The sequence below is a fragment of the Heliangelus exortis genome, chromosome 6 (genome assembly GCF_036169615.1).
Source record: "Heliangelus exortis chromosome 6, bHelExo1.hap1, whole genome shotgun sequence".
Classification (NCBI taxonomy): domain Eukaryota; kingdom Metazoa; phylum Chordata; class Aves; order Apodiformes; family Trochilidae; genus Heliangelus; species Heliangelus exortis.
Window position 1 is genome coordinate 6,667,442 of NC_092427.1, and position 12,248 is coordinate 6,679,689.

The 12,248-nt window shown below is 36.6% G+C and overlaps 1 protein-coding gene across 21 annotated transcripts in view; it reads right to left on the reverse strand.

Annotated features, from left to right (window-relative positions):
- Window positions 1-11,970, reverse strand: part of R3HDM1 (R3H domain containing 1) — a 55,010-nt gene extending 43,040 nt beyond the window's left edge. For 15 of the 21 annotated variants that reach the window (XM_071746490.1, XM_071746482.1, XM_071746477.1 and 12 more), the window contains exons 1-4: window positions 11,832-11,970; window positions 10,255-10,465; window positions 2,591-2,632; window positions 2,062-2,151 (exon numbers count right to left, since the gene is read on the reverse strand). In XM_071746490.1, the coding sequence (XP_071602591.1) occupies window positions 2,062-2,151; window positions 2,591-2,632; window positions 10,255-10,425 (303 nt within the window). In that variant the 5' untranslated portion in view covers window positions 10,426-10,465; window positions 11,832-11,970. Of the gene's footprint in view, window positions 1-2,061; window positions 2,152-2,590; window positions 2,633-3,972; window positions 4,010-10,254; window positions 10,466-11,831 lie in introns of those variants that run through there. The other 6 variants (XM_071746494.1, XM_071746495.1, XM_071746489.1 and 3 more) reach the window with 3 other exon arrangements.
- Between the last annotated feature and the right edge of the window lie 278 nt (window positions 11,971-12,248).

The window sequence follows — 12,248 nt, forward strand, 5'->3', positions numbered from 1 at the left end:
AAGTATGAACACAAATCTGGAAGCTATTTTTCAGTTGCAATTACTGATGTAACAGAGCAGTGACTTTCCAGCAAGGGCAAGCAACCACAGCAGTTACTCTCACAGCCAGGGAGTGCTGTTCAAGACAGTCTGTCACTTCACCTGGCCACTGGACCTCCCACGAGCCTCAAGCACAGTTAATGCATACATATCATGCTTTAAAGTCTGGGCTTGAGGCAGCCAGCATCTGCTGGGTGCTTAGAGAAGAAATCGTCCATGACATTCCCAATGATCTTTCAAGAAAGGAAGCAAAACAGGTGTATGGTTTGTTATAGAGGGTCATGGAAGACCTGCGCACTGTAGGATGAGCACTCCAGCATCAGAATTTGTAACAAATCCCTACTTCTAACTCTTCACTTCACGTGTATTTCTCCAGTCTACAGGGAAGAATTAAATTTGTTCTCTCAACCATCTACATCATTTAAGGGATTCATAACCCCTTTTTCTAGATTACTGTTTCTAAAGAAAACTTACTGTTAGTTCTAATTTAGTTTCTTAATATACAAATATGTAATTTCTAGTATTCCTTTTATATGAATTTAGATTATAATACAACTCAATTCATACTGCAGAACCACCCTTTACACATCATCTACTACTGCAATAACTGCTTTCAAGAGATTCCTGACAGCACAGAGCTAACGAGAGATTCCCAGCGGACACAGTAACAAACACTATCTGCAGAGAACGCCTATTATAAGCATCTGACTTTAAACCATTAAATACATGCTGCTGTATAGCACTGGAGGTTTTTTAAATCCTAGTGGTGTGGATTAAAAGCCCATCAAATTAGAATTCTTTCTTCCTGTAATTAGACAGTGACTGAAAAAGTTAAACTGTACTGCCTCAGACTAAGCAACTAAGCCTGAACGAGATCTCTGTCAGTGGGATGTTTATCTTATGCAAAACATTACAAAACAGTTGTAAATCATTGTAAACAGCATTAATTTTTCTGTTGTCTTTTCATCTCTTTCACTGCAGTCTATACCAACTAAAGACAAGATTTTTCACCAAATATGCATGCTTAGTTTCAAAATTTCTCTGATCACCTCTTTAAATATTGGCATACTAGTGAAGGACTATGGAAAATATTACATTCTCAGTTCTTCCAAGGAAAAAAGAAAAACTTGAAGTTCCATCTTCCAAAAATTTAATTAACTTGACAAACACCTATACGAGTTCTCAAGCACCCTCCCTTCCCAGAAATGAAATGCCATGGAATTATTCCCCTAGCAAAACTTTCTCACACCCTGCTTTCCACTGGTTCCTTCTGCTTAGTAAGAAAAGTCAAAATTCTCACAAGAAAGTCAAGTTTAGAAGCCTTTCAAATAAAAGCCAAATCAGTCAACATGCTTTCTGAGTAAGCCACTCATTTTTGTTACAAGTGAAAAAAGAGAAGCATTTTAGAGCCCCTCATATTATCCCTACACAGAACAAAACCACGTAACAGTATTTTGTTCTAAAAATACAGATTGATGTGAAGGTGAAGTTAGGAATGCTAGATTTCATTTTAAATTCTCTATTCATACATATTTTACCCAGCACTCAGGAACTTCTTGAGGTGTATTTTGTCATCTTAACAGATTGGTCTTCAGGCATACCTGAGGCATGTGTTAATATAAGTACCAACATTTATGACTGATACACAGGAACTCAAGTACCCAAACTGAAACTGTTTAAATATTCTAAATATTAAAAGCCAATGAATTATGTTGCATATTAATCATCTTTGTTTTACTGATGACAAACAGCTCTTAATCTTGTTTAAGACTGCCAAGTGCACTGTAACAGTACAAAGTTAAAACAACAAAATCCCTCTTCCTATTGCCCAGGTATCAACAGTTATAGTTCAGAAAAACAAAGCAGCAATTTCATCATCTTACTACCACTAATAAAGCTGTATCAGAAAAAAAAAAATTAAATTATATGGTGCCTGCATATTTAAAGAGTACCCAAAAGACTTTCTTTAGAACAATAAGTTACTTGAAATTGTTTTAGAAACTTCAGTAACATGATTTTTACCTGGAGGTCCTGTGATATTTCGGTTGTGGGAGGTGGTGGATATTCTTCACATACAGCAAGGCTCCGAACTAACTTTAACTTTGTGTTTGACTAAAGGAAAGTATGTAAAATTAAAATCTATGGCTTATAAAAATTATATAAATATACCATAAGCCGTTGCTTTCCCACTTAATGTAAAACAAAATGGCTGAAAATGGTACTTCTAGTATTTTCCATAGAATAAATAATTTCCTTTAGGAAGAAAATACCCAAGCAATTGCAGCTTTTGAAGGCACTGTCAGCACAATAAAGCACATCTAATGAAAAGTAAATAAAATCTTTGGGAAAGTGTTTCTCTCCATAACAATAAAAAGCCACCAAAATATAAAGGCAAACCACAAAAGCAGACAACTAGGCAAGACAAAAATCCAACAGAATAAAACAAAGCTTCAATGCCAAAAAGAAAACTAACGGCACTTTTCACAAAGTAACAAAGCTTCACCAAGCACAAAGGGCTTCCTTAGCATGCCAGCACACGAGTCTACTGTACCTTTGACCTTTTTGTTGTCTGTCCAAAAGACTGCACTGGCCGCTGAATGATAGGCACAACAGAAAAGGTTTATATTAAACTTAATAGTCCAGATTTATTAATGCAAAAGTCTGTATAGAAGAAAGTTTTAACAGTTATTACTGACACAGTCAAATCTGTGAAAGGAACAGAAGGTGCTTTAGGCTGAGGGATTATATGCTCTCCCATTTTCGTTGTGCTTGTCTTTGTTCATGTATCAAAACCAGATACTACAGGAATTTAACAGGAAGCAAGCAATAATCTTGTTAAGTAAGATCCAAGCAGTTTACTCTTTCAGCCATCTCTTGAAGATTTTAAATTCTTGTGACCTAATTTCCTTGGCAACATGACACGGTTATTATTAAATTTCTTCCTATTCCTGAAAATTACCTAGAAAAATTCTATTAAAAAAAAAAAAAAGAAAAAAAAAAGAAAAAAAAAGAAGAAGAAAAAAAAAAAAAAGAAGAAAAAAAGAAAAAAAAAAGAAAAAGAAAAAAAAAAAAAAAAAAAAAAAAGAGAGCATTCCCTCGATATGGAGAACCCATAAATCATGTGGTTTTTTCTTTCATCTTAGCAGCATGAAATTTTTTTGTTTTTAGTTTAGTAACTTATTATGCATATAATTTGTTCTATTACTATTGTTTCTTTTTTTTTAAAGAAATGCATTACCAGAATTTTTCTACAGTAAGCATGACTGAAAGGTACATTTGAAAAGAAGTTTTGAACAATTTCTTCATACTTTAACTCAGCCCTCTGTGGCAGTTACACAGGAACAGAAGCACTTACAGTGGAATAACATAATTTAAGTACTAGTTTCCCTATAGGACTGAAACTGATTAATAGACAAGCCTTTAACAGAACTGGTTTTACTGAGCACAGGTTGAATATTTGTAAGGAAAAAGTAACACTGGTAATCTAATTTCACACCTTGTTGAATGGGCAATGTTTCCTCCTTTACCAAAGGGGTATCCCTTTCAGAAGGAGACTAAAAAAACCTCCATCTGAAGACTACATTCAGAGAGCCCTCCCTGCCCATGCCTCATAGGAGCAGATGCCTTATCAAGTACCTTAATTCCTTAGCAGAAAACACATATTGCTAAAAAGAACACCTCATCTAAAGCAAAGGGTTCCACCAGCTAAAGGAAGAGCCACTGCTCTCTCTCATTTTCCTCAACTTCCAAATGTCTTTTTTGGATGTTGTGCCAGTTCAGCTGAAAAGCACAGAAGGGGAGCTCATTTCAGCTCATTTCACTATATAACAGGATTTTAAATAGCAGCACTTAAAAATAACTGAACTCATCATCATTTTTAAAGGAAGCTTGCTGAGAGTTTGAGGAGCAAAGACAGTTCAAATGTTCTCATACCTGGGACAATACAGAATCTTTTGAGTTTTCCAGGTACCTGCAAAACATTGTTTCTTTCAGCACTCATTGAAAGCATACATTGCATATTGAAAGCTGACACTCAGCTTATCCCTGGCAGAATTTTGATTATACCAAGCCACTAAACTTTTAAGAACTGGATGATTTCCCAGCCTCGTATCAATTACTGCAGCATCCATTATCTTATGTGGGTTCAAATCGAGTGCTGCAAACTTAAAACTAAATCAGCATTGCCAGTGGAGTCCTGAGCTTACTGTCAAATGAACCTATGCTCAGGCAATTGTTTAACTCTTGCAAAACTTTGGAAGCTTTGAAGTGAGCATATATCTGAAAAGAGTATTCAGAAGCAAACATTCAGATGCACCGTTTGTGGAGCAGGGGGAAATCCCCTTTGTTATACAGGACATGAGGTATTCTGAACAAGCCAAACAGAATTTCTAATACTGCTAACTAGAACTTTACTCATTAATTAGATAAGACATGGAGTTCAATTACTTTTAAAAGCGATTTATAAAAACAAACAAACAAAAAAACCCACCCCAAAAAACCAAAACAAACATAACACCAAACCCAAATAGAGATTGTTGCTGGGAAGCAGGAACCCAATCATAATTAAATTGAGATCCATACAAAGAAAGTATCCCTTCCTCACCTTACCTCAGTAGTCTCAAGAACCCACTGCAGCCAAAAAACTTCAGTATATTTATTCATCCCAGATAAAGTGAAGCAAATGCCTCAAAATTTGAGATATGGAAATCGATATTATCTAGTATCAAATCTGAATTCTTTGTAAGAATGTTCAAAATTAATGGGGCTTTCAGATTTTAATCACTGTAGGCCAAGTTTGATGGGACATTGCTTTAAGTGTTTTATGTGAGTTGTAGCTCATCTTTCACTTTGTAGAACTACAGTTCTGTTTCCAAGCTGGAAAGCCAACCCAACTGACACTGTCAATTATCCCACATTTGAAGATACATATTTTTTTAAAGATAGGTATTTGCAACTTATGAAGAATAATCAAAGCAATATGAGGTAGAGTTGTAAACTGAGGTATCTGAGTAGCACGGTACTCAATGTCATGAACACCTTACAATTTTCATGGACTAAAGCAACACCAGTAATAACAGGGGAGAGATCTGGGAAGCCACTGTAAGAGGGAGGTTCTCCCTTAACTGAAATGACCCTACATGAGATAAGTATCATGCTGTCCATTATATGAAGACTTATCTAGAAGCTACTGCCCTGTCAAGCAATCGTTAGGTAGGGGTCGGTTTCCTGCTTTCCTGCATGGCTTTAAGTTTGTGAAAATCTGAAATACAAGCCCCACATCCAGCTGTAATTATGAGGAATAAGCACCACAATAAGCACCACACACTTGAGAGGTAAGAATAAAGCACTGGAATAAACCTGGCCCGGTAGGACTGCAGGGACAGCTCAAGTGAGAAAAGGCAGGCCTATGATCCAAGGTCTGCACTTGGAAGTAAAAAAATCCCCAAAGTCTGCGATAAAAATAGTAACTCACAAAACTGAAGATAATTTGGCACAGCTCCTTTCTGGGGCAAAGTCACACTGACTGAGGATAACTAGACTTCCACAGAAATTCCAGGACAAGAGTTGGTCAATGATGTTGTAGCTGTCACTGTTCATGAAGCTGTCTCCCTTTTCAGATCTAAGTTTTAGCTCTTTCCTAATCTCTCTGTATTGAGTAAGTTTTGCTCCCCTATAGCACCTTTGTTTGCCATTTGTGAGAAACAGTTTACAGCTACTTTAGAATACGTAATCCTTAATGAGTGCAAATTAAGGAATTTCTTTATATTTGCACCTTTCAAAGACTTTCATTGACTTGAGAAAACACTGTAGTTAATGAAAGAAAGATTAAGAATCTAATTATGCCCCATTAAAAGTCATTACGGGCATGATTTCAAAACTGTTTAAAGGCAAGTATTTCAAACAATTGCACAATGAAAATAATTATTAGGTTTTTTGGTCTTTGAAAAAGCCAACAACATTCAAGCCCAACGACTATGCTTCATCCCCAAATACAAAAGAGGAATTAATATAGAATTCAGCAAACACAAATAATCAGATATATTCAGGCTTTCAGTAGGAGTATGACTTTTATTTTTTCCATAATTACCTCCACAGATCATGTATATTAAATACAAAGGGAAGATCTGGAGCTGTCAACTCTATTATCACCATGCTGTCTGAAAGAGCTGGATAAAAGCAGATCAAGCACAAGATGGCAAATTCAGAAGCTTTTAGGTTTCTTAAGAAGGTACTGTATTTCTCAAGTAGTGTTTGGACATTTCAGAGGACAGCCATGAACTGAACAGAAAGTGTTCTAAGGACATTCAGTTTTCCACCTTTCTACTAAATTAAGTTATAATTTTAAAACCAGTTAAGGGCTACAGTCCTAACCACCATAGATAGCTTTGTGATACTGAAGGAAAGAACAGCATGGTCTATGGTTATTTGTAGTGCTGTATTAGTGAGTTGGGACAGCAACTTTCTATGATGTAGCAGAGAAGGACTGAATGAAAAACAGCTTCACCACTGGACACAGGGGTATTTTCAACAGTTAAAAAGTAACTAAACAGAAACTGCCTGATTATTTATCTATTAAAAGGCATTAAGTCATACATTTTGAAGACAAAGACAGGTAAATCCTGACTAGATCAAAACAGCTGGGGAAGAGGCAAAAAGTCTTCAGAGAACTCAAGCAGTGGAACAGAGATAAAATGAAGGTCTGTGCTAGTGTGGAGGGAAGAAAGTTGTAGAGAGAGAGAGATACCTAGTTGCTAAGAAAAAAACCCCAATCTAATTCCTCCAAAGGATAGGGATATCTGTAGAAATCCAAAACAGAATTACACTCAATAGATTTGCCTTGCTGTATCATATGGTGGCTAAGTACAACTCCTGCATTTATGTACCTGCCTCCATCCTCCCATGAGGAGTATTTTGTTGGGGGTATTTTGGCTTTGCCCTCCCCAGCTTCCAAGCGCTGTTCCTGATCTGTGGTAATACGCAGCTTTCTTTCTCTCAGCCATTTACTGCCTTGGCAATCATCATCCCATCAATGATCTTATATCTACTTATTGAAGGTTATTTTTCAGTGCAGAGCTGACAGTGTTTTAGACTAACATTCTTCTTTCTCACAGCCTCCAAAACACATGGATTGTAGAATAAGAACAGAAGTCCTTTCCTGGGTTATACCTAAGCCAACATGAATTGTTACAGAGATTTTCATTTTTCTTTTGTAAAAAAAAAAACAAACAACCCCCAACTTTCTAATACTGAATAAATGGCACTATCCTGCAAGACAAATGCAGGCTGTTGATTTAAATTTTTGTCAGTATTTCCAGACATGTTAACTCTGTAACAACAGTTCTTACAGCAGATTAAGCATTTCTTGTCCCACTGGCAACAAACTTCCATCTAATTCACAATTTGTATGTTGTCACATGACCTGGATAAGATTAACAGGTGGAAGACAACAGTGACTGATGGACCAAAACCTTTTTTTAATCACAAAAACTATCATAATGCCAACATGCACATGAAATTGATTGTGAATGCAAAACACCTCAAAATAATACAAAATGTAGAGCCACAGTTACATTTCCAAAAATAATCACCAGTTTCTGGAACTGTGAGGACTTAGAGACATATGAGAGTTCAAACTAGGTCAGGTTTAGACAGAGATTAGATCATAGCCAGTTTCTTACTTGGCTGTAAATAAATTAGAAATCAAGTGATAACCATACTCAGGAATATTACAGCAGTTTGCCAACAGGTATATAACATTACACAATTAGTTACCAGCTAGGAAAGCCAAAACCAAACTCCGTAACTCCCACCCCTTCATTATATACTCAGCAAACAATAGAACACAACAAATTCCAATAAGCTTCTGATAATCTTCTCTTGTGTTTCTCAGCAAACACTTTGCTCTTTCTCCCATCACTACCGTGACATTAACATGCACTGACTGAATAGTATTACATCCAGTAACTCTTGTCAAATCATTCATTTAATCATTCATTAGTTAAAAACTTTGGCTACCATTCCACCCAGTAAATTTATGTACAATTTTTTTGTTTTGTATTTGAGTGTAAGACATGCATTCAATGAAAAAGTCTCAAATACAGATGTATTTACACAAAGGACTGACACTGGCAGGGTTTCACTTTGTAATCCTACAACTCTGGAAATCAAAATCCTCTTCCTTGGAAGTCAGTTTTTAATTACACTACTCACATAACAGCAATGTTCTGATTCTGATGGAGACTCCTCACTCACTCACAGCAACATTAAATAAAGGTGACAGCAACGCTGTCTCCACCAAGCAGCCTTCGTTACACAGTTGTTCAGTTCATATGCTAGGTAATTATTTCAGTCACCAGCATGGTACAAGAACAAAAGCAAGCAACTAACCCCTCACCAAACCCCAGAGCCACTGACAACTGACACATTGATTTCTCTAGACTACATCTGACTTTACAGTAACATTGGGTGCAAGATGGCAGAGTTATCACTTGGGTGTTATGGAAGTTTCCATGCTAAAATTTCTTGAATGAGATTTGTTGAATGAGAAGATGTGAATGAGATTTTTTCCAAGTTACTGAACTGTATTAAAATAAATAAATCTTAAATTTCACAACTGGGATACTCCATTGATTAAAAACAAACAAGCAAACCACAAAACAGCTCAGCTGTAGTATCTACCAGCTTTCCTGTAGCACTTATTTCTCAGATGTTACAGAAGTATTTCATTTTAAGCATTTATTTTTTCCACAAAATTATCTATTTACACTAATGCCAGCCTTAATAAAGCCAGCAGATATTGAAGTGTAAAACTATAGTAATTATAGTAGTCTACAAGACTTACTTGGAAGCAATTTAACACAGCACATAGAGCTTACTTCACTCAGTGGAATATTGAATTGTTAGTCTTGAACAAAATCACTCCCAAAAGAACCTTTTACTTAATTCTCAATAAGAAGAATCTAATAAGGTACTGCCCTGTTTTTGTAACCCACAGAGAATACTGTCATACCCCATATCCCCCAGTATGGATTTCTATCAGAAAATATTATTAATCTGCAGACACAGAATTCCTATAGAAAACAAGTTTCTGTCAAACATTCTGTTTTCCCTTAAAAATCTGTCCCACTTTCTACAGTGGCCCAGAAAGTGTCAGTTGCTTTTCCTTAACTCTTTATCTCATCCAGGGCATTTACAGGAGCATAAAAACTTGAGCATAAACACTAATGGCACAACTAAACATCAGAAGTATTAAATCTACTGCCATAAATTTTTAACCTGTTTTTATCATGTGTTCTCTTTTAACACAACATATTTTCACACCATTCACTCTCCCTGCTTTCTCACTTGAGATATGACACCACAATTTCTTTTTAGGTACATGTCCCACCTTGCAGAGGCCACTCATGTTTATGCATCAACTCCTCAGTGTCTGCATGAAGACTGCCTAAACTTCCCTGCCTAATAAATCACATACAAAAATTGCCCAGCTGTGAAGAAGAGATGGAAAAGGAAGGTACAAGGAGTACTGGCTAGCAGCCAAGACAGGAGGAGGTTGGACCTTCTGGTGACGCCTAGGGCATGACCCAGACCTACAGGAGCTCTGCTGACTTGATTCCTGACACCTGAGGATTTGGATTACCTATGTCTGATTACTCTAAGCCTCATGCAGTACAGCTCTGCTGTAAAAGTTACATCTGAGCCTCCTGTAAGCTGCACATAGCTCAGGAGCCCCGGACTGGTCATCCTTCCTCAGGGTGAGGTGCTGGAGTGCTCTTCATATAAGCAACATTCAACATATTTCAGCATTTTGATCAAGCCACTATTACTAGAGTGGATTTGTAACACAGTCCAGTCTCTGAAACTCAGTCAATGTTGAGCAACAGCAAAACACAACTTTACTGATGAGTTTTCTTCCCTTGTTTTGTTACAATGAAATAAACTCAACTTCACATATGCACTCAGAAAAACACATATAAGAATAAAGTGTCTGTTTCCCCTGAAAACCACTCATCTACTTGACACAAGTGCACATAAACAGAGAAGTGGGGCAAAGGAGGAGAGGAAGCAATAACATCCTACTTGCTTCCCCAAAGCCAGTCAAGTTTTCCCAACCTATACAACAGAAACATGCAAGAGGATCATGAGAAAAGGAAAAGAATAAGACTCAGATGTATTTAACATGAAATACTGGCAAAAAATAAAGAAGTTTCTTACCGGCATATTGTTTTTGCTATCAGGACAATTTTCATCCTTTTCTGCTTGAATCTGCTCCTGATTTTCCGATTTTATAAGGTTTTCAACTGGGTCTGTATCTTTGAATTCAGCTTCTGAACCCTTCATTGCATCAGTTTCATCTTTCACAGTAAGAATATCAGACATCCTCATTAGAAAACGTTATTTTAAAATTCTACAAGAAATATGGAACCTTTAGGACAAAGAAAAAGTGGATCACTGAGTAATTTTAACTTAATTTTTAAAAATTACATACCTGAAGAAATACTCAAAATATACAATTTTGCTGTAAAAAGGATTCCCTCTCCTGTTATTTTTTTCCTGTCTTGTATCAGAGGGAGAGAGTGGTTATTTTCTTTTGAACCACATATATCAAGAGGCTTATCGTAAGAGATCTACTAAAAAAGCAACTAAGAGCTACACTGTTGAATAATGCTTGCTGATTTTTCCCAACTTAATAAAAAAAACCAAAGAAACACACGACACAAAGAACACCCGAGCATTCAGATACTCTATAATCCAACTAGCTCCCAAAAGAAACAAGGGAAGCTTTTTCTATTTGTAAGGAAGAGAATGACATATAGATTTACTCTACTAGGGCTGAAAGTAAATAGGTTGGTCCTAATGCACCAAGTGTGCAAACATTCATAAATTTCATTAAAATTTAAGTTTCCTCACTTCCAGCTAACAATTGGACACATTCTGAGCACCGGAAGCACCTTTCTTACTAAATATAGCAAAACTAGTCTTATTAAAATTAAGCACTCTCAAAGGCAGAAAGACAGGCAGAAAGACAGGCAGAAAGACAGGCAGAAAGACAGGCAGAAAGACAGGCAGAAAGACAGGCAGAAAGACAGGCAGAAAGACAGGCAGAAAGACAGGCAGAAAGACAGGCAGAAAGACAGGCAGAAAGACAGGCAGAAAGACAGGCAGAAAGACAGGCAGAAAGACAGGCAGAAAGACAGGCAGAAAGACAGGCAGAAAGACAGGCAGAAAGACAGGCAGAAAGACAGACAGAAAGACAGACAGAAAGACAGACAGAAAGACAGACAGAAAGACAGACAGAAAGACAGACAGAAAGACAGACAGAAAGACAGACAGAAAGACAGACAGAAAGACAGACAGAAAGACAGACAGAAAGACAGACAGAAAGACAGACAGAAAGACAGACAGAAAGACAGACAGAAAGACAGACAGAAAGACAGACAGAAAGACAGACAGAAAGACAGACAGAAAGACAGACAGAAAGACAGACAGAAAGACAGACACAGCTCTGGTAGGTAGGATAACACAATAGTAAATATTTATTGTTATTATTAAGTTTAAATACTATGTAAAGTTACCTCGGACAATTAAAGCTATAACAGAACAACCTCAACTTTCCCTAAGAAATACAATTTCTTGTCATTACTCAGCTACAGAGCATGATGTAAAAACAAAAATTTTTCATTTCTCGTAAGAAACAAAGAGTAAGATCTGAATGCTTGAAGTCCTTCACAGAAAGAAGTAACAATCAAATAACACTATGGGAAAGTATAAGGAAGTATCTGATTTAGTACCTGATATGTCCTACAGTTTGGGGATTGTGGTCTCCCACAAAAATAAAATAAAATAATCCAAAGTTGCTTTTCACAGTTGTCAACCACGATGTCAGTTGTAATGAACCATCTAGAATCTGGCAGTAGGAGTCCCATGTCCTTATCCCCAGTGTAGAGTCCTGAACAGAACTATGTTGTCTTGAATCAGCAAGAACATCCCTTTTGAACGCCTAAAAATCAACAAAGGAAACAAATTATACTTTTATTTGAGATGGGAGGGGAGATGGAACATGATGACATCTAAAAACTTCATAATTTCAAGAAAAAAAGCACAGATTAAACCAGCATTTGTCAGACTGATTCATTTCCACTTGCTTTATCTAGCAGTAATAATATTTTTCATTAGACTTCCAAGATATCTGTCTCTTAGAGAGCTAA